At 41.7% G+C, this 22,764-nt stretch overlaps 1 protein-coding gene across 1 annotated transcript in view; it reads right to left on the reverse strand.

Moving 5' to 3' along the window:
• Positions 1-4,547: 4,547 nt before the first annotated feature.
• Positions 4,548-22,764, reverse strand: part of wdr18 (WD repeat domain 18) — a 92,390-nt gene continuing 74,173 nt past the window's right edge. Inside the window, exons 9-10 of the mRNA XM_035776935.2 lie at positions 14,617-14,685; positions 4,548-6,790 (exon numbers count right to left, since the gene is read on the reverse strand). Coding sequence (XP_035632828.1) covers positions 6,662-6,790; positions 14,617-14,685 — 198 coding nt within the window. The 3' untranslated portion in view covers positions 4,548-6,661. The remainder of the gene's footprint in view (positions 6,791-14,616; positions 14,686-22,764) is intronic.

A 22,764-nucleotide genomic window follows, 5' to 3' on the forward strand; every position in this document is an offset into this window, starting at 1 on the left:
GCTTTGCACTCCACAATCAATTTCGTTTTGTACCACGATGGCTTGATGTGTTAAGCTGGTGTGAACATACACACCCCCATAAAACAAGATAATGAAGTTCACTCCTCTGTTAGTTCAGGTGATATGGAATGCTTCTATTACAGCTAACGACCATCGACCCGAATGAGCTTCACATTCAGCCCCCTCATCCTCCTTCTCGCCCACCTCTCACCTCTCCAGAGGATTAAAAATAATCATTCCTTATTGATTTTCCCACAAATGGTCATTTGCACAGAATGGAATCGTAATGAAACATTGTTTTATCGTCCCTACTCCAATGTGAGAATCGATTAGAGAAAACCCATATTAGGTATTCTTCTCAAATACCCCATTTTATTGTGATGGATATGAACAACTCAATCAAGAAGGCACTTTCCATCATGTTTTACCAGCCTGACCAAGACAAGGATAAGGGTCGCTTGTGGCTGAGGTGCTAGCTAGACTCAGCCAAGCATGAAAGAGAGTGGAAGGGAGGACTGATTGCAGAAAACAATAGCAAATAATAACAGCTGCCTCAAGCAGGCTCTACAGTGCCTTCAGAAAATATTCATACCTCTTGACTTATTCAACATTTTGTTGTGTTACATCCTGATTTCAAAACGGATTCGATTTTTTTTGCAAATTTATTGAAAATTAAATACACTACATGACCAAAAGTGTGTGGACACCTGCTCGTCGAACATCTCATTCCAAAATCATGGGCATTAATATAGAGTTGGAATATTTCTGTAGGGACTTGCTTCCATTCAGCCACGAGAGCATTAATGAGGTTGGGCACTGAGGTTGGGCGATTAGGCCTGGCTCGCAGTCGCTGTTCCAATTAATTCCAAAGGTGTTCGATGGGGTTGAGGTCAGGGCTCTGTGCAGGCCAGTCAAGTTCTTTCACACCGATCTCAACAAACCATTTCTGTGTGGACCTTGCTTTGTGCATGGGGGCATTATCATGCTGAAACAGGAAAGCACCTTCCCCAAACTGTTGCCACAAAATTGGAAGCGCAGAATATTCTAGAATGTCATTGTATGCTGTAGCATTAAGATTTCCCTTCACTGGAACTAAGAGGCCTGGCCCCAACACATCAATACCAGCCCCAGATTATTCCTCCTCCACCAAACTTTACAGTTGGCACTATGTATTGGGGCAGGTAGTGTTCTCCTGGCTACCACCAAACTCAGATTAGTCCGTCGTACTGCCAGATGGTGAAGCGTGATTCATCACTCCATAGAACACGTTTCAACTGCTCCAGAGTCCAACGGCAATGGGCATTACACCACTCCAGCCGACACTTGGCATTGCACATGGTGATCTTAGTCTTGTGTGCGGCTGCTCGGCCATGGAAACCCATTTCATGAAGCTCCCGATGAACAGTTATTGTGCTGACGTTGCTTCCAGAGGCAGTTTGGAACTTAGTACTGAGTGTTGCAACCGAGGACAGACAATTTTTACTCGCTATGCGCTTCTGCACTCGGCGGTCCCGTTTTGTGAGCTTGTGTGGCCTACCACTTCGGGGCTGAGCCGTTGTTGCTCCTAGACGTTTCCACTTCAGAATAATAACACTTCCAGCTGCCTGGGACAGCTCTAGCAGAGCAGAAATGTGACAAACTGACTTGTTGAAAAAGTGGCATCCTATGACAGTCCACGTTGAAGGCCAATGAGCTCTTCAGTAAGGCCATTCTACTGCAAATGTTTGTCTATGGAGATTGAATGGCTGTGTGCTTGATTTTATACACTTGTCAACAAGTGTGTGGCTGAAATAGCCGAATCCCCTAATTTGAAGGGGTGTCCACAAACACAATATATACAAAAGTATGTGATGGGGTACAGATATGAGGTAGTCACTTAAAAAATCATGTTAAACACTACTATTGCACAGAGGGAGTCCATGCAACTTGTTAAACACTTATTTAGGCTTGCCACAATAAATGGGTTGAATACTTGACTCAAAACATTTCAGATTTTCATTTTTAATTAATTAAAAAAAATGTCTATAAACATATTTCCACTACCATTGTGGGGTAGTGTGTGCAGGCCAGTGTCACAACATCTCAATTGAATCCATTTTAATTTCAGACTGCAACACAACAAATTGTGGAAAAGGTGAAGGGGAGTGAATACTTTGAAGGCAATGTAAATCCTTTTTTCAAAGAAAAAGAGCTGAATGTACAAGTCTACATTTCCTCATCATATTTACTCACAGTTTAATAGAAACGTTTAAAAAAACTGAATTACCTGGAGAAAGTCCTACAAAACGAATCAATATGGAGGCAGCAGAGCAGACAGTCAAGAGGGATAATAGTGCGAAATGAAACATTAGCAGGTGGGGATCGAGTTACACCGGCTAGATAGAAATTCTTGTCCCATGTGCTTACATGAAGGAAGCAGGTTCCATACACCACTAATCAAAAGGTTTGGTATTTATGCCTGGCTCATTTATTGTTGTGTATCTGCAGAATTGGAATCTTCCAGAATGATAAATTACAGGAAAAATCCAAGAAATTGAAGATAGTTGTGGAAGGGGGGACATTCCAGCAAAAAACAGCACCAAGCAGAGGAATCTGGCTCATCAAATTCCAGTGCAGCACCACTGTGATTATCACCAGCGCTAGCAGCAACAAGCTGGGAGGTCACAGCAAATCAGCCTAATTTCACATCCCCAAAGCCCCTCATTGACTCAAATGGGAGTGTCACATATAATCACGCAGAAAGGGCAGCTCACAGTGGCTAAATGCTCATCTCCATTCTCAGTGAGTGAAGTCACCCAACATGTGGCACATTTACAATGATTGGCCAAGCTTGACTCAAGTGGTTTGGTCTCGGTGAATTCAGGCAATGGACTATTATGGAAAAGAGTGCCACGAGGTCAATGGGTCAATTACTTCCCTTGTGTCTCAATTGAAGTGCACAGACAGTGCCTTCAGAAGGTATTCATATCACGTGACTTATTCCATATTTTGTGAATTCAAAATGTATTATTTTTTCTCTTACACTTCTCCACCTTAATGACAAAGTGAAAACATGTCATTATATGTCTAAGAGCTTTGCACACCTGAATTGTACAATATTTGCCCATTTTTATGATTTAAAAAAAAATCTTCAAGTTGGTTGTTGATCATTGCTAGACATACACAAGTCTTGCCATAGATTTTCAAGCTGGTTTAAGTAAAAGCTGTAACTGGGCCACTCAGGAACATTCAATGTCATCTTAGAAGGCAACTTCTGTATATATGGCCTCGTGTTTTAAGTTATTGTTCTGCTGAAAGGAGAATTTATCTGCCAGTGTCTGGTGGAAAGCAGACAACCAGGTTTTCCCCGTGCGTAGATCTATTTATTTTTATCGTAAAAAACAAAGTCCTTGCTGATGACAAGCTTACCCATAACATGATGCAACCACCACGTTTGAAAATAGGAAGAGTGCTACTCAGTGATGTGTTCTTTGCCCCAAACATAACACTTTGTATTCAGTACATAAATGTAATTTCTTCACTACATTTTTTGCCGTTTTACTTTAGTGCCTTATTGCAAACAGGATGCATGTTTTTATTATGTACAGGATTCCTTCTTTTCACTGTCAATTAGGTTCATATTGTGGGGTAACTACAATTGGTGTTGATCCATCAGTTTTTTCCTATCACATCCATTAAACTCTAACTGTTTTAAAGTCACCATTGGCCTCATGGTGAAATCCCTGAGCGGTTTCCTTCCTCTCCGGCCACTGAGTTAGAAAGGAGGCCTGTATCTTTGTAGTGACTGGGTGTATTGATACACCATCCAAAGTGTAATTAATAACTTCACCACCCTCAGAGATATTCAATGTCTGCTTTTTACATTTTTATTTCTACCAATAAGTGCCCTTCTTTGCTCCCTGGTCTTTGTGTTTGAAATTCCATGTGCGATTGATGGACCTTAAGTGTGTACAGAGTACAGAGCTGAGGTAGTCATTAAAAAAGCATGTTAAACACTATTATGGCACACAGATTCATGCAAGTTATGTGACTTGTTAAGCAAATGTTTACTTCTGAACTTATTAGGCTTGCCATTGCAAAGGGGTTGAATACTTATTGACTCAAGACATTTCAGCTTTAAATGTATTAATTTGTCAAATATATATAATTCAACTGCCATTATGGGGTATTGTGTGTAGGCCAGTGACACAAAATCTAGGAGTGAATGTAAGTCTCATCTCTAATCTTGAGGTAATTTGTTTACTGGCTTTCTTTACTGCTGTGTTTTAAGTGTCCATTCTGCACTGGGAGTGTCAGGTACTCATAATTCTATAAGCATCCTTCAGAATGTTAAGGTAAAAAACCTTAATTTGCAAGAGGAAGGATAAAATACCTTTTTTGAAATGGGGTATATTCTTCCATTTTGATGAATATACATTATATTCAATGATTTAATTTTAGCACAAGGCTATTTCCATAGTTGTGTCCTTGTATTAAGCATACAGGAGTAATAGTTTCCCAATCTTTCACAGCGGGTCAACCGCAAAAAAGGGCCAAGAAACAACAAATGTGCATATTTTGTTTTTATTTCCCATGATTTCAGAAAGGTACAAAAACACAAGCATACAAAAAAAGTACAAATCCAGTTGGTCTGTTTGTCTTTATTAGAGGAACAAAACAATTAATCCCCCACACTGAACACTTCACTCTTCCAACCATCAGAAGAGCCATCTCACAGTTAGTTGGGTTTCGTGTAAGTCGCTCAAGAAGTTCTAAAGCAGGGATGGGCAACTGATGGGGGGGTCCCAAAAAAATCTGAACTCACCATGAGAGGCCGCAGTGGCTCGTGGGTCTGTGTACCCACATCCATACCCACACATGCAGTCAAGAGCTGGCCTTAGCCTTTTGGGAGCCCTAAGTGGAATTGTGTTAAGGGTCCCTGCCTACCTTGCAATCAAAATATTTTTGCAGGCCCCCCTTGACACCAGAGACAAAACATTGATGTTTTAGAGTTAATTTCCTGCAATTCTACACATTTTGCCGTGGGGCGTAGCAATTACTTCCCAATGTAATGCAATTCTATTAATTTTGCCATGGAGCGAAGAAAAATGGGCAGTTACAGCCAATTTCCTGCAATTCTACACGTTGCCATAGTTGCTATACAAATGTTTGCAGCTTATAATATGATATGAGTTAGAATGACTAACAAAATCAAAGGGGGGCCCTCCGGTTGTTAAATCAACTATGATTAGAACACGTTTATATGGCTGGCTGGACTAATTTACCAATCTGAAAAATGTTAGCTGACATAGGCTAATTGTGTGACTGTCAGTGACTGACATAAGAGGAAAACTGCTGATGCAAAACCACATTTTGAAATGGCACTTTATGTATTCTACTATTTTGACTCTTAACAGTAAATTGAGACCCCAATTGAGAATTTTTTACAACTACGGGCCTACAAAAGGAGAGTTGCCAATCCCTGTTCTAAAGCCATGGCTCTCTCTGGACAGGAGGGCTGCTGTCCTTATCAGTTCCCTCTACCGAAGAGGCACACACATTGTCCGGATCTCATCAAAGCGGGCGAATGAGAAAAAGACCAAAATCAACCACTATTTCTATGTCGCTGCCTCTAATTTAGTGCCCCGGGTGGAGAATTAGCAGTGATGAGCAGAAGAGCGATTTCTGGAGGATTCTGAAAACTGATTCTGCAGTTGTATAGCGTTGCTGGGCACTGCACAACCAAATCCATGATTGCTACAGGCACGGAAAAACTGTACACAGTCTTCAGGCTAGTTCCTCAGGGTTAATCAAACATATTCCTCTACTCTTCCGTATTGTTTTTTTAACACCACCATTTTCTTTGAGATATTCCTGCCTTGAGCTGTTTTTAGCCAAACAGGTTAACAAAGAGTATGTGCATATTGCTAATGGGAAAACAGTTTTACTTGACATAAGGGGACCTATGAACCATGGTGGTCATACCTATTGTGCGACTGAAATTAACACCAGCCTCATCGATGCTAAGCCAAACACACCTGGGTGCACATCATGTCCTTGTCACACAAATTCTTATAATCTATTAACTGGTTGAATGCTGTCGAACATGGCCAAGCCGAGGTAAACAAAAATACAAATAAAAAGGAGAGGATAATGCAGGAATCTGAGGTTAGCCAGATTACAAAAAGGATGTAAGGTCAGAGGTCAGTAACTGGATACTGTTACACCGATTTTTGGCTGATGGGATTTTTGGCCTTATAGGCAGTGGTGATGAGTGTGAAGGAACAGGGCTGTGAGTTGAGGACGTCAATATAGCGCTAAGATCAATTATGTCGCTCTTTCTGGCTGCACTTGACTACTGCAAGTAGCCTGTGGCTAACATTGAACATGTCGCACAAACAAGGTGAGCACATTTCTTTCATGTTAAATTAACTCCTTTATCCTAAATATGGCGAGGGATCATGATACAAGCAATGCAGTCCATGGTATAACTTTAACACCTGAAGTCCTGCTGAACATACACTCTCCCTTACAAAACAAACACTATGAATGACACACACTAACTTATATTTCCCTAGCCTACCGGTCTGTAGTGAGGGGGGGCTTGCAGTGTCTTCCCTCCCCCTAGTAGGTTCCCTGCTGGTGGGATGGGGGAGCCGTGGCCAGGGGTGGTGGCTCTTCTCTAGCTGGGCTTGGTGAGGAGCTGTGTGGAGAAGTCGTACAGGTCCTTGTTAACCTTCTTCAGCGTTCTCACTTCCTCCTCCAGCTCCGACACACGCACCTTTGTGTTCTCGCCATCACCAAACACACACTGTAGTTTTAACAGTAAACAGAGAAAGAAGAGAGGGGGAGCAAGAGAGAAGGAAAGTGAGAGTGTAAAATTATAGATACATTGGGGTTAAGCAAACACATTGGTAGACACAGAACATTTCAATCTACTACCTCAGGTATCAGGTCCCAGCGGATTCTAAAAACGGGGGACATATTTGCTTTTCTCTCATAGACCCACTCATCAAAATCGACAAAAGGATGAAACCTCTCCAATATTTATGGTAATGTAATATATTTGGAGTTAAAGGCTCCATTGTGTGCAAATGAGAGGTGGAATTCATTTTCAGTGGTGGTACAATCTGCCAAAGAATAAACCTAGCTCCCCAAGGAAAGCCCACTGCCCGTTTCAGGAGTTGGGTGCCGGGGGTCGAACGCTTGGGGTGAGGAACATCAAATCTCGTTTGAAAAACCTCCCGAATTTCGCAGAGTCACATATTGACATTTCCCAATGTGGCCAAATTTGCAGCACAGGCAGCCATTGGATGACAGCAGTCCATATTTGTCATATTTTTTCCCAAGATTAAAGAGTGGAGGGGAGAGGAGAACTATTGCCCGTACTCAGTTTATTTATTTTGCCTGCCTTCTTGGGTATAGATGTACCGGGCTGGGTGCTTTGGTCTTGCCTGTGGGAGCAAGCGAGGGCTGTTCTCCCTTTTTGGATGGAGTGAGACGAATCCACTTAACCATATCAGCACCGAGACCCCAACAAAAATCAGCTTTTCATTTATCTGACTTCCATTTATCTGCATGTCCAGCCCTTATATTTAGCCTCACAATTTTACCATTTTCTTTTCAGGACAACAAGTAAAACATGAAACAATATGACAAACAGTTGCATTAATGAGTTTCATTGACAAATGTCCACAAAAAAATAAGGTCCACCAAAGCAAATAACAGAAAAAAATATTTATATGAATGCTGCAAGTACAGACATTGTTTGCTCAGTTGGAAATTATTATCAAACTAGTCAGTGACAACTGTGTGGAGTTTGTGATAGCGACTATGTGAGCTTATTACAGTATTACAGACACCACGAGTCTCTCAGCTTTTCATAGATGGCTTTTAATAGTTTGAAGCTCAAAGCATACGGACTCTAAAGACCATTTTGTAGAAAGACTTGTCCCCGGGCCCCTTCGGGATCCTCACCTTGTCTAACACACACAACTCTAGTTCAGCCCAAGTTAATCACACAGACTAATGTTTGGTACCAACGGATGTAGAAGAAATGTATCCAAATGGTACAGCCCAGAGGTCTGTAGCTTAAAGACACTGTTTAAAATGAGTTAGGGGCACTAATTCGGTCACTGAGCCCAGGGATAAGGTGCCTCTGGTGACGGCCTCGTCTGGTTAGCAGACAAATCCCTCTGCGAAAAAAACACCAACCTGCTCCTTCCTGGCACACACAATTACACACATGCAAGACCCCACACTGCATCCACACGCTGGTCGAGTGGATGCAGTGACACAGAGGTGTAGAGGTTCCGTGCTGATTCATTAGACTTAAGAGTAATAATGATAGATTGAAGTAATATAGCGCCTTTCAATAGGTTCCAAAGTGAATTACATTGTTTAGGGGTAACTCGCCCTGTCCACTGTGTAACACCCACCCTGCGTGATGCATGGCAGCCATTTTGTGCCAGAATGTTCTCCAAACAGGCTAAGATTACATGGCCATAATAGTGAGGGGGAGGTTTTGAATCCTATACATTAGGGGCCATCCATGTTTTTTTATTAGCTTTAGAACTGGGTTGACCCTCCCAGTGCTGGATCTAGTATAGAGGCAGAATCAATCCCAGAGGAGAATCAGGCAAGCAATCCACCGTCACCAGCCGGAGGCCCATTAAATGATGGGCCTTGTAGGCAAGGATAAGAGAGGAATGCTGGAGAGCCCAAGGTGGAGCAGGGGGCCCAGAAGGGAGCGGTTGGCTAGTGCCCATGATTGGACAGGAAAAGCTGTTGCTGCTGCCACCAGGACAGGGATATACTGAGATCTAATCATAACCAACATACAGTCCCAGAAGAGCAGACCCTGGCTTTAAAAGGCACAATCTATTATTTGAATTTCCACTCAAAAGTTGCACTTAGTTGCACACGGTGGGGGGTGGGTCTTGGCAAAAGTAACAGTTGTCAAAGTTATTTGAACAGGCCAGGTCATCTGATGCAGCACTCCATCACTCTCCTTCTTGGTCAAATAGCCCTAACACAGCCTGGAGGTGTGTTGGGTCATTGTCGTGTTGAAAAACAAATGATAGTCCCACTAAGCCCAAACCAGATGGGCTGGCAAATAGCTGCAGAATGCTGTGGTAGCCATGCTGGTTAAGTGTGCCTTAAATTCTAAATAAATCAATCACAGACAGTGTCACCAGCAAAGCGCCCCCACACCGTAACACCTCCTCCTCCATGGTTTATGGTGGGAAATACACATGCGGAGATCATCCGTTCACCCACAACACATCTCACAAAGACACAGCAGCTGTAACCAAAAAGCTCAAATTTGGACTCCAGACCAAAGGACAAACTTCCACCAGTCTAATGTCCATTTCTGTTTCTTGGCCCAAGCAATTCTTCTTCTTATTGGTGTCCTTTAGTAGTGGTTTCTTTGCAGCAATTGAACCATGAAGGCCTGCTTCACAGTCTCCTCTGAACAGTTTATGTTGAGATGTGTCCGTTACTTGAACTCTGAAGCATTTATTTGGGCTTTCTGAGGTTGGTAACTAATGAACTTATCCTTTGCAGCAGAGGTAACTCTGGCACTTCCATTCCTGTGGCGGTCCTCATGAGAGCCAGTTCCATCATAGCGCTTGATGGTTTTTGTGACTGCACTTGAAGAAACTTTCAAAGTTCTTTATGTCTTAAAGTAATGGACTGTCGTTTCTATTTGCTCATTGGCGCTGTTCTTTCCATTATATGGACATGGTCTTTTACCAAATAGGGCTATTTTGTGTATTTTATTTATTTAACTAGACAATTCAGGTAAGAACAAATTCTTATTTACAATGATGGCCTACACCAGTCAAACCCGGACGATGCTGGGCCAATTGTGAGCCACCCTGTGGGGCTCCCAATCATGGCCGGTTGGGATACAGCCTGGATTTGAACCAGGGTGTCTGTAGCGACGCCTCTAGCACCGAGATGGAGCCTAAAGTTCATTCAGCTGCGGGATCGGGGCACCAACAGTACAGAGCTTGCTCAGGAATGGCAGCAGGCAGGTGTGAGTGCATCTGCACGCACAGTGAGGCAAAGACTTTTGGAAGATGGCCTGGTGTCAAGAAGGGCAGCAAAGAAGCCACTTCTCTCCAGGGAAAACATCAGGGACAGACTGATATTCTGCAAAAGGTACAGGGATTGGACTGCTGAGGACTGGGGTAAAGTCATTTTCTCTGATGAATCCCCTTTCCGATTGTTTGGGGCATCCGGAAAAAAGCTTGTCCGACAAGGTGAGAGCTACCATCATTGACAAGGTGAGCGCTACCATCAGTCCTGTGTCATGCCAACAGTAAAGCATCCTGAGACCATTCATGTGTGGGGTTGCTTCTCAGCCAAGGGAGTGGCTCACTCACAATTTTGCCTTTGAACACAGCCATGAATAAAGAATGTTACCAACACATCCTCCGAGAGCAACTTCACCCAACCTTCCAGGAACAGTTTGGTGACGAAGAATGCCTTTTCCAGCATGATGGAGCACCTTGCCATAAGGCAAAAGTGATAAATAAGTGCCTCGGGGTACAAAACATCGATATTTTGGGTCCGTGGCCAGGAAACTCCCCAGACCTTAATCCCATTGTGGTCAATCCTCAAGAGGCCGGTGGAGAAACAAAACCCCACAAACTCAAAGCATTGATTATGAAAGAATGGGCTGCCATCAGTTAGGATGTGGCCCAGAAGTTAATTGACAGCATGCCAGGGCGGATTGCAGAGGTCTTGAAAAAGAAGGGTCAACATGGCAAATATTGACTCTTTGCATCAACTTCATGTAATTGTCAATAAAAGCCTTTGACACTTATGAAATGCTTGTAATTATACTTCAGTTTTCCATAGTAACATCTGACAAAAATATCTTAAGACACTGAGGCAGCAGACTGAAAATTAATATTTGTGTCATTCTTAAAACTTTTGGCCACAACTGTATGTGAGAATGTTATTCATTGACTACAGCTCAGCGTTCAACACCATAGAGCCCTCAAAGCTCATCACTAAGCGAATGACCATGGGACTAAACACCTCCCATGCAATCTGGATCCTGGACTTCCTGACGGGCCGCCCCCAGGTGGTAAAGGTAGGTTATAAAACATTGCCCACGCTGATCCGCAACACAGGGGCCCCTCAGGGGTGCATGCTCAGTCCCCTCTTGTACTCCCAGTTCACTCATGACTGCACGGCCAGGCATGACTCCAACACCATCATTAAGATTGCTGATGGACACAACAGTGGTAGGCCTGATTACAGACAACTATGACAGCATATAGGGAGGAGGTCAGAGACCTGTCCATGTGGTGCAAGGACAACAACCTCTCCCTCAACGTGATCAAGACAAAGGAGATTGTGGACTACAGGAAAAGGAGGACCAAGCACTCCCCCATTCTCATCAACGGGGCTGCAGAGGACCAGGTTGAGAGCTTTAAGTTCCTTGGCGTCCGCACCAACAAACTAATAAGGTCCAAGCACACCAAGACAGCCGTGAAGAGGGCAAAGAAGATTTGGCATGGGTCCTCAAAAGGTTTTACAGCGGCACCATCGAGAGCATCCTGATGGGTTGCATCACTGCCTGGTATGGCAACTGCTCGGCCTCTGACTGCAAGGCACGACAGAGTGTAGTGTGTACATCACTGGGGCCAAGCTTTCTGCCATTCAGGATGTCTATACCAGGCGGTGACAGATGAAGGCTCTAAAAATTGTCGAAGACTCCAGCCACCCTAATCATAGACTGTTCTCTCTGCTACCGCACAGCAAGCGGTACCGGAGCACCAAGTCTATGTCCAAAAATATTCTAAACAGCTTCTACCCCCAAGCCATAAGACTCCTGAACAGCTAATCAAATGGCTACCCAGACTTTTTGCATTGCCTGCCCCTCCACGCTGCTGCTACTCTGTTATTATCTATGCATAGTCACCTTAATAACTCCACCTACATACATACCTCAATTACCTCGACACCGGTGCACCCGCACATTGACCCGCACATTGTACCGGTATCCCATGTATTTAGCCCCGCTATTATTTACTGCTGCTCTTTAAATGATTTGTATTTATTTTGTCTTACTTTTAAATGGTAGGTATTTTCTTAACTGCATTGTTGGTTAAGGGCTTGTAAGTAAGCATTTCACTGTAAGGTCTACATGCACCTGTTGCATTAGGTGCACGTGACAAAAAAAACAAAATTGTGTGTGTGTGTGTGGGAGGGGGTTTAATAATGAGATGTTCGATGAGCAGGTGTCCACATAGTATGGTACACTACATGACCAAATGTAAGTAAATGTAGCATACTACCTGTTTAATATAGAGATCACATGCTAATCTATGGGTCCCACATGACCCCGATGCATTTTAATTTGAAACTACAGGTAGAAATGATGTTCGGGCCAGGAGATCTTTGGCCAGTGAGAAACCCTGACTGCCCCATTGTCTTTGGTTTGAGAGGTTAACACAACTTTCAAATGAGTCAGTGGAAATTAAAGTTACAGATTGTGCCTTTAACTGACTGTGTGGTCTTTATAATGAAAACCAATCTCTTGAGGTGCATCATATTGACAAGCCTGTTCATTTCAGTCATGATCTCCAGACATGAAATCCACTGTCCCTAGCTAAGAAAGGATATGAGACGGATGGATACACCAAGTCTCCAGATAAGACACAATATTGTAATATTGACCTTTGCTGACGCCATAGCCGGTAGAGTCTCTCCTCTCTTACAGTCAGTATGTTGACACAGTGTGGTGTAAGTATGTATGAGCTGGCAAGTAATAGCTACAGCTGTATTTTCTTATCGTGGCCTTTGTCGATGTCAGAGTAAAGTGCAAGTAACGCTGTGAGGAGTTAAAGGGTAATAATGAAGAGTCTTCCGCTGAGCCTTCTGGCAAGGAGCCTGTAAAAATGTTTACCTGCAGCGACTACAGTGTTTTTAGAATGTATTCATGTACCCGTGACTTATTCCACATTTGATGTGTTGCAGCCTGAATTCAAAATGTTTATTTTTTATTTTTTTATCATCTCACCCATCTACACACAATACCCCATAATGACAAAGCGGAAATATGTTTTTAGAATTGTTTTCAAATGTATTGAAAATTAAACAAAGAAATCACATTTACATAAGTATTCCAACCAGAGTCAATACTTGGTAGCACGAACATTGGCAGCGATTACAGCTGTTAGTTTTTCTGGGTAAGACTAAGAGCTTTCCACACCTGGATTGTGCAACATTGTCCCATTATTCTAGTCAATATTCTTCAAGCTCTTTCAAATCGATTATTGATCATTGATAGACAACCATTTTCACGTCTTGCCATAGTTTTTACATACATTTACTTGAAAATTTAACTCAGCCATTCAGAAACATTCACTGATGGGGCTTGTAGCAAACAGGACGCATATTTTGGAATATTTATATTTTGTCCAGGATTCCTTATTTTCACTCTGTCAATTAGGTTCATATTGTGGGGTAACTACAATGGTGTTTTTCCATCAGTTTTCCTATCAGATCCATTAAACTCTAACTGTTTTAAAGTCACCATTGGCCTCATGGTGAAATCCCTGAGTGGTTTCCTTCCTCTTAAACAACCAAGTTAGGAAGGATGCCTGTATCTTTGTAGTGACTGGGTGTATGGATACACCATCCAAAGTGTAATTAATAACTTCACCATGCTCAAAGAGATATTCAATGTCTTTTTTTTTTTACCCATCTACCAATAAGTGCCCTTCTTTGCAGGGGCATTGGAAAACCTCCCTGGTCTTTGTGGTTGAATGTGTTTGAAATTCACTGCTCAACTGAGGGACCTTACAGATAATTGTATGTGTGGGGTACAGAGATGAGGTAGTCATTCAAAAATCACATCAAACACTATTTCACACACTGAGTCCATGCAGCTTATTATACAACCTCTAGCACATTTTTACTCCTTAACGAGTTTAGGCTTGCCATAACAAAGGGGGTGAGTACTTATTGACCAAAGATATTGCACTTTTTATTTCAAAAATTAATTTGAAGAAGAAAAAAATAATCTAAAAACATAATTCCACTTTGATATGGGGTATTGTGTGTACATTGTGTATACATTTTAAATGTAGGCTCTAACAACAAAATGTGGAAGAAGTCAACGGTGGGAACACTTTCTGAAAGCACTGTACATCGAAAGTATTCGGCCCCCTTGAACTTTGCGACCTTTTGCCACATTTCAGGCTTCAAACAAAGATATAAAACTGTATTTTTTTGCGAAGAATCACGCCCAATTTTTCAGTTTTTGATTTGTTAAAAAAAGTTAGAAATATCCAATAAATGTCGTTCCACTTCATGATTGTGTCCCACTTGTTGTTGATTCTTCACAAAAAAATACAGTTTTATATCTTTCGGTTTGAAGCCTGAAATGTGGCAAAAGGTCGCAAAGTTTAATGGGTCCGAATACTTTCGCAAGGCAATGTACATACATCTAACACCCTTAGAACATGATGCGGTGTAGAATATGCTGAGTCACATGACCCCCTGAGTTGATGTTAACTTGCTCACTATCCTTATGTCGACAAACACACAGATATTCGAAATAACATCTGTGGGGAATTGTATTGTGCATTTTGCATTGACCTGCCCACTTACCTTGTCTGTTACGGCACTCATGATGGAGTAGAGTTTGTCTGCTTTCTCCAAATAGGTCTCCTTTTGGGCCTAAAAGAGAGAGATCATACAGTCAAACAAGGTGCACATGTCCAAAGTCAAATCCAGAAGTGGATAGTGGTGAGTGTGACAATGCCAACAAAGGGCCAACAATGACAATACCAGACAATAACAACAAGGGGAGTGATCCCGCTCCCCAGATTTACAGAGCGGATCACAATTGCATTGTACCGCCCTGTCCGCTGACACCCAACTGTGTGAGAGTTCTGACTTTATTTTACGGCACGGGTCAATAAAGCTGACGCGGATGGACAATATGTTAAAACGGAGGTGGGAAGGGTTCAGGTGTGAAGACTACACGCCCACGAGTAGGAGTTATGCATGGAGGTGTAGAGAAGTGGTTTCCGACTCTGGTCTCGGGAGAGGTCTTCTGAGGTAGCTAACTACCATAAAAAAAACACAGGTTTGTAAAATTGAGGGATCATGGGAATAAACAGGACAGAATACAACAATCATTAAGTCTCATTGGAAATAAATCACCTCACCTAAAAAGAGTAACACTTATGGAAAGCTGACCAAATATTTACTGCACCAGTCTTTGAAAAGTGCTGGGGGGCGTTACACAGGTCAAGCGGCATACCAACTCGCATCCCACTGCTGGGATGTGGTGTTGGAGGGCCAGTAGGAGGTAAAGATCTAAAGAACAAACAATCCAATGCCCCAGGGCAGTGATTGGGCTGTTAAACGGGTGTCCTGACGCTCTATGGTCACTAAAGATCCCATGGCACTAATCGTAAGAGTAGGGGTGTTGACCCAGGTGTCCTGGCTAAATTCTCAATCTGGCCCTCAAACCATCATGCCCACTTAATTATCCCCAGCATGCATTTGGCTTATTCATTCCCCCTCTAACTATTCCCCAGGTAAATGCTGTAAAATGAGTTCTGAGTCAATTTACCTGGTCAAATAATCGTAAAATGTTGAAAAATTCAAATGCGGCATCATATTGAACTCAAATAACCCAAATTGTGACATGAATTTATACCAGACATACCCAGTTCTTCATCAGTCCTTTATTAAACAATAGAAAATGCATGGAACGCTATACATTCTGGATCGATAAAATGTATATTTGTATAATTTAAGTGAAGCAAAACAGATGAGCCAAAGCACATTAATAACATTAACTGTCTCAACCTTGAATGGAACTAATTTATACAGAATCGGGATAAACAATGCAAGATTTTCATCAAACTACAGTGCCTTTAGTTTCTTCATGTGCACTGCTCTGTTTTAGTTAGTCTCAACCTGAATAAAAATGATCTATATAAAAAGGTCAAAGAAGCAGCCGTATCTTACTTACCAAATTATTTGACATTCATAATTCCAGGCTGTTCTAGATTGAACCATTTCATAAATGAAAATCACAACTTTGTTTAATTTTCGTGCCTTTTAAATTGGGGCCGTGAAAAAATAAACAGTAAATTATAGGTGTTCAATACATTTTTATTTAATTGATTACAATCTAATTGAAATATACATATAGGTCATTCTTTTTAAAGCTTTAAAAATGTAGTGATACTGTGATAAAGTTCTCCCTATATAGATTGTGTTTCATGCATTATAAATTAAGGGCTTCATACTGCATCTCAGGTCAATGATAGTCAGTTGTCTTCAGCCTCCCCTAAGACGGAGAGTTAGGAAAATGTTGCTGTCCTTTTTGATGTCAGAGTGTTTTCAGTGTCTTGTCATCTTCAAGCTGCCTTCCCCCCAAAGAGCAATATCTGTCAGTCCACAGGGACCTGCTCCACATGATAGACCTTGATCTTGAACTGGGGCACGGTCTCAGCCGGCATCACATTGTAGGGTTTCACATTATTCAGGGAAATCTGAATCGTAGCAGGCTTTGTAATCCGCACACACACATTGGATCCTGGACTGCAGACCATAGTGGCTCAAAGTTTTTGAATCGTCACGGATATCCTGCCCATTACTTTTTAGCTTCTGCATGGCAATTGGCACTTCAAAATGTTGGTTGATGAGACTTCTGAGATCCGCCACTGTGGTGGCAATAAATTGTTTATTTCAAGGACAGACTTTGACCAGAGTTCTAATTATGGAAGGAATAAAATAACCATTTAGAGTCATTTAATTGCACCTAATTTGACTGGGGCAAATTAGTGCACAACATTCCCTGTATGCACACTCAGGGAGTGTTTTTCCCCATTTAACAATATGATGGTAAGGTCCATGATAGAGATTGTATTACCTGAAAATGAATTAAACTGAACATTTATTTGATGGCCCTTGTAATATCAAAAGTAAATCGGTGCCCAACAAGAACGTAATTGTAATAACTATGAATTAACATGACATTTTATATTATTTAGGCCTACGCTAGGCCTGATTGCTAGTGCAAAATCAGTAGGGTACAGTAGGGTATAATCAATAGGGTATAGCAAAAATATTTACCTTTTCATTTAATATTGTCCTACAAGAAAGCCTGTTGTTATTTAGCCTGAATAGTTTTGATAAATCCGTTAATCTACAAGTATTTCAACCAGTTAACGATGACAGCTCTGTCCCCGTTTAGAGCGGAACAGGTATTATAACAGCTGAGGGCCCCGCCCCTCAAATTAAGATTTGTTCTATCCTGGATTCACCACTTTTGATTTCCATTCTGCTGCTGGGTACAGAAAGTTGAGCGCAATAAATTGTTTATTTCAAGGACAGACTTTGAACAGAGTTCTAATTATGGAAGGAATAAAATAACCATTTAGAGTCATTTAATTGCACCTAATTTGACTTCTTGACGCACCCATCCCTTTAGCGGGATCATTTTCATCAACACCCGCTGGATTGCAGTGCGCCAAATTCAAATTAAATTACTAAAAATATTTCATTTCCATGAAACCACAAGTGCAATATAGCAAAACACAGCGTAGCTTGTTGTTAATCCTACTGGCGTGTGAGATTTCAATACAGCTTTTCGGCGAAAGCATAACAAGTGTTTATGTAAGAACATCTCTCTCAGTAGACAAAATATTACAAACACTAGCAGCCAAGTAGATTGGTCACGAAAGTCAGAAAAGCAATAGATGAAATCGCTTACCTTTGATGATCTTCGGATGTTTGCACTCACGAGACTCCCAGTTACACAATAAATGTTCCTTTTGTTCCATAAAGATTATTTTATATCCCAAATACCTCCATTTGTTTGGGGCGTTATGTTCAGAAATCCACAGGCTCGCGCGGTCACGACCTCACAGATGAAAATTCCAAACAGTATCCGTAATGTCCACAGAAACATGTCAAACGTTTTTTATAATTAATCCTCAGGTTGTTTTTAAAATATATAATCGATAAAATATATAATCTCTTTTTCAATAAGAGAGGGAGAGAATGGCTGCCCCACTCTGCGAACACCCAGCTATCCACTGACTCAATGTTATCTTTCTCGCTCATTTTTCAAAATAAAAGCCTGAAACTATGTCTAAAGACTGTTGACACCTTGAGAAAGCCATAGGAAAAGGAATCTGGTTGATATCCCTTTAAATGGAGGCAAGGCATCCAATGGAACAGAGAGCTTTCAGGAAAAACAGCACCTCCTGGTTTGATTTTCCTCATGTTTTCACCTGCAATATCAGTTCTGTTATACTCACAGACAATATTTTTGACAGTTCTTGAAACGTTAGAGTGTGTTCTATCCTAATCTGCATATTCTAGTTTCTGGGCCTGAGAAATAGGCAGTTTCAAATGGGTACGTTTTTTTTTGCCAAAAACGAAAATCCGGCCTCCTACACTCAATGAGCAGTTTCTTGTTTGCTTATGGCCTTATACAGGTCATTGAGTGCCGTCTTAGTGCCAACATCGATTTGTGGTTGTAAATAGACAACTACGAATAATATAGATGAAAACTCTTGATAGTGTGGTCTATAGCTTATCATGAAATTCTCTACCTCAGGCGAGCAAAACCTTGAGACTTCCTTAACATTAGATTTTGTGCACCAGCTGTTATTTACAAAAACACAGACCGCCACCCCTCGTCTTAAGCCCAGCCAGCTGTATGTTATCCATGTCGTCGACCAGCCACGACTCGGTGAAACACGAGATATTGCAGTTTTTATGTCCCGTTGGTAGGATAGTCTTGATCGGAGCTCATCCATTTTGTTATCCAATGTTTGCACGTAGGCTAATAGGACTGATGGTAGAAGGGGATTACTCACTTGCCGTCAGATCCATACAAAGCACCCCGGGCCTTGCCGGGTGTCTGAAGTAAATCCTTCGCGTCCGACTCATTAACGAAAAAATCTCTGTCCTAATATCAAGAAGCTATTTTCGGTCATAGGAGACAGTGGCAGAAAGACTGAACAAAATAAGTTATAAATAACTCGAAAAAATATACAATTGGTTAGGAGCCTGTAAAATGGCAGCCATCTACTCCAGCACAATGGACGTAAAAAAAAATATTTAAAAAAAGATGACACTGGTGAGGCCACCTCCAAGGTGATGTTGGACATCTTCAACACCAACGGTTCTCCTGAGGTCCATCTTGAGTGAACGAGGTCATGAACACTGGAACAAGGTGTTATAGGTTATATTCTGTCACCAATGGTTTGTTTCATTTATTTATTTATTGTTTTTTCATGTTACATAATCAGATATATTTCAATATCTTACATTGTCAATAGATATCCCTTTCCTACCTCTTCCTCCAGGTTTGGATAAATGGACCAACCAGACACTCAAGACTGCCATGGGCAACCTGAAGGAAATTGTCTTTGCACTTAACAGCAGAGTCCAGGCCTCCGAGATTGGACGGGAGCCGCAGCTGTTGACTGTGGTAAACAATGCAATTATATATTCAATTATTGCATATACTGTAGTCTTTCAAATGTGATTGACTTAGTGTTATTGTTTGCCTATTGCTATTTTTGTATCACTTAAACCTCCCCCCAAGCGGTATCCCATCCACCATAGCGAGAAAGCTCTGATCAATCTGATTTGCTCCGAGTCAGAGGGGGACGAGCTTGTTGGCTATACCTTCCAAAACTGTTGAAAAGCACAATTCTACATCCAATTGCCTCACAGTAAAGTTTAACCTGTGTGTTTGCTTGTTTACAACACTGTTTCCTACCCTGTTGCCTTTAACTCTGCTCCTGTTCTCCAGGACCAAGGTGTTCTGCCTAACACCCAGACGTGGATCCACCTGACGTCCTCCATTACCAACCACCCTGCAACTTTTCATTACATCATCTACGGCTACTGTTGTCATTATCTGCTGAGAACCTTTTCTTGCTCTATCATACTGGGCACATAATATGCGAGATACACAGATGAACTAAAAACACTATAGCACTGCAAACACTCAGAACAAAGAGAGCAGCAGTGCCTGAACATTGCAGTCTCCCTCTTCAAGTCCCCCTTTCCGAGACTGACAGAACCTCCCCCAAAAAAAGACAATTTTATATATTATAATCGTGAATATTTCCAGGTTGGTTTTCACAGCTGTTTCACAAGGTGTTCATTATTTTAAGTTGTGAGCCATTTATAAATTCCTAGGACCCACAACAGATACATATATATTCAACCACAATGGTCCACTGAATCATAATAGAGGGCTACTGAAATAATAGCATTTCAGTGTAGGGAAGGGCAAAACATGCCAGCCAGACATAACAGCGTGAGAATCTAAAGGATTTGCATCTGAATGGAGGAGTGGAAATTAACAGACTTTGTAACCTGTAAGGTAAGTAACAACGTGCCAAGCAGATTACACGTTTTCTTTGCTATTTCCCAGAAAAGTAGCAACGTTTAAGACATTGATTTCATGCTGTTGTAATCTTAACAAGGGACCCAAAAGTCGTTTGAAGTAATGTTTTCCATTCTATTAGCTAAACAAAACTTGTTTAAACAGCTTAATTGCTGCGGAAATCAGCCTCGTTTGCATAGCGGAGATGAAAAGAAGGTAATTTAGGCTGTAATGATCTCTACACCGTTGATATAGCAATGGAAGTTAAATAGTTTATCGAATCCCACTGTGAAGCAGGGGACACACTTTTTGATATAAGTTCCTTATATTTTTGAGCATACAATATAGCTCTGTATTTTTATTATTTGTTTTACAGTCAGTTTTGCTCATCTTTGTCAAAAGGTGTCAATAAATTCAGACCCGACAGTATATGTGAGCAGCTGGGAGTTCACAGGTAAGTGTACAGGTATTTTATTTTTATTACGCTGACCCGCAGCTGTCTAGGTCACTGCATAAACATGCAGATAGCAGGGTTTATTTCAAAGATGAGTAATTAACTGTGAATGCACTGGAAATTAAAGTGTGTACAGGGGAAACAAAATATTTAAGTTTGTAGAAGGCCCTTTCCTGTTTCAGCATAACAACGCCTCCGTGCACAAAGTGAGGTCCATACAGAAATGGTTTGTTGAGATCGGTGTAGAAGAACTTGACTGCCCGTCCTCACAAATGATTGTGGCTAAATGGAAAGCAAGTCCCCGCAGAAATGTTCCAACATCTAGTGGAAAGTCTTCCCAGAACAGTGGAGGCTGTTATAGCAGCAAAGGGAGGACCAACTTCATATTAATGCCCATCATTTTTGAATGAGATGTTCAAAGAGCAGTTTCCACATACTTTTGGTCATGTAGTGTAGGTCAATACCATGCTCCCTGACACAACGGCACCCCACACACACACTCTGTCTCAGCTCTTTCCCACACCCATCAGCTATTCCTCAATGAGAGATAAAACCCTTCCTATCGCCATTTGTGTTATCTACCCGTTTCCTTAATCTTCCCTTGAACGCAGTACTCTGACCCCACCCCAGAGGAACTGTCCAATTAGCTTTACATGGAGATACCCCAACCCTGCACCCCACCAGAGAAGCCACAGGGAACCACCCCAGCCTCTGTCCAGAAGAACCCCCCTGGAGTGACAGTCCCCCGGCATGGCTTTATCTCCCCTCCCTCTCCCTGACCCTTCACCCCAGGCAGCCAGCTCGCTAATGGGTTCTCTCGTTCCCTCTTCTCTGGACCCAGGCCAGACTGGCCTCTGGTTCATCTGAGGGCAAGCCACTGGCACCCACACAGTTTTTGACGATTGGTGTTGAGCGTTTAGTGTTTGAGGGTGGTTTGCTTATGAAAAAAATTATCATGGTTTTCGATGTCTAATAGTTATTATATATATATTTTTTACAATAAATACACTCTGCATTATGTGGGTAACCATGATTTATTCACATTACTCTCCCTCAATAAAGTTTTTCAATTGTGTACATTACATTTATTTTATTATTTCATTCCAAGTCATCATCTCATCTCTATAGAGCTGCTGGCTATGGTGTCTGATAAAATCACAAGTAGTAGTTCTTCAAAGTAAATATGGCATACTTTTATGACTGCTAAATACCAACTATCAATCACTTAATCTAAGTAGAGATACCTTGCGAAGCAACTGCTCTCTATCCCGCATTCTTCTCTGTGTTTTTATTGAACCTTTATTTAACGGCCAAACCCGGACGATGCTGGGCCAAATTGTGCACCGCCCTATGGGACTCCCAATCACGGCCGGATGTGATGCAGCCTGGAATTCGAACCAGATATTGCAGTGTCTTAGACCACTGCGCCACCCGGGAGGTTAGTGTGCCCCACACTAACCTCACGTAGAAGAAACACACAGATGGGACAAGTAGGCACGCAATGGATTATGGTCATTGTAGTTAATGACCACGTTTTCTGCATTGAACTATGTAGAATATTGGCCTGTTGGAAACTACAACTCCATATTACATTGCACAGTTCAGGCTTGATCTGATCTCTCTCTATAGTAACTGCACAATGTGCGCACAGTAAAAAAACAAAATGAAATTTAAATAATTGAACCTACGTTGGTCAATTAGTTGTTTAACAATGGAAAAATAACAGAAATTTCAGTTAATCTCTCAGCACTTGTGACAGTGGAATGACTTCTCCACTTTCTGCAGTGTAGCAGCACATTCGCACACAAATGAATGTGTAGGCACTCGTATGCACACATACAAACACACCCACAGACCCATGTACACACGCCAGAAGAAAGCAAATAACAAGGAAAACTAAAAAGTAATCATTTGGAATTGTTTGCGG

This window comes from Oncorhynchus keta, chromosome 1 (genome assembly GCF_023373465.1).
Source record: "Oncorhynchus keta strain PuntledgeMale-10-30-2019 chromosome 1, Oket_V2, whole genome shotgun sequence".
NCBI lineage: Eukaryota > Metazoa > Chordata > Actinopteri > Salmoniformes > Salmonidae > Oncorhynchus > Oncorhynchus keta.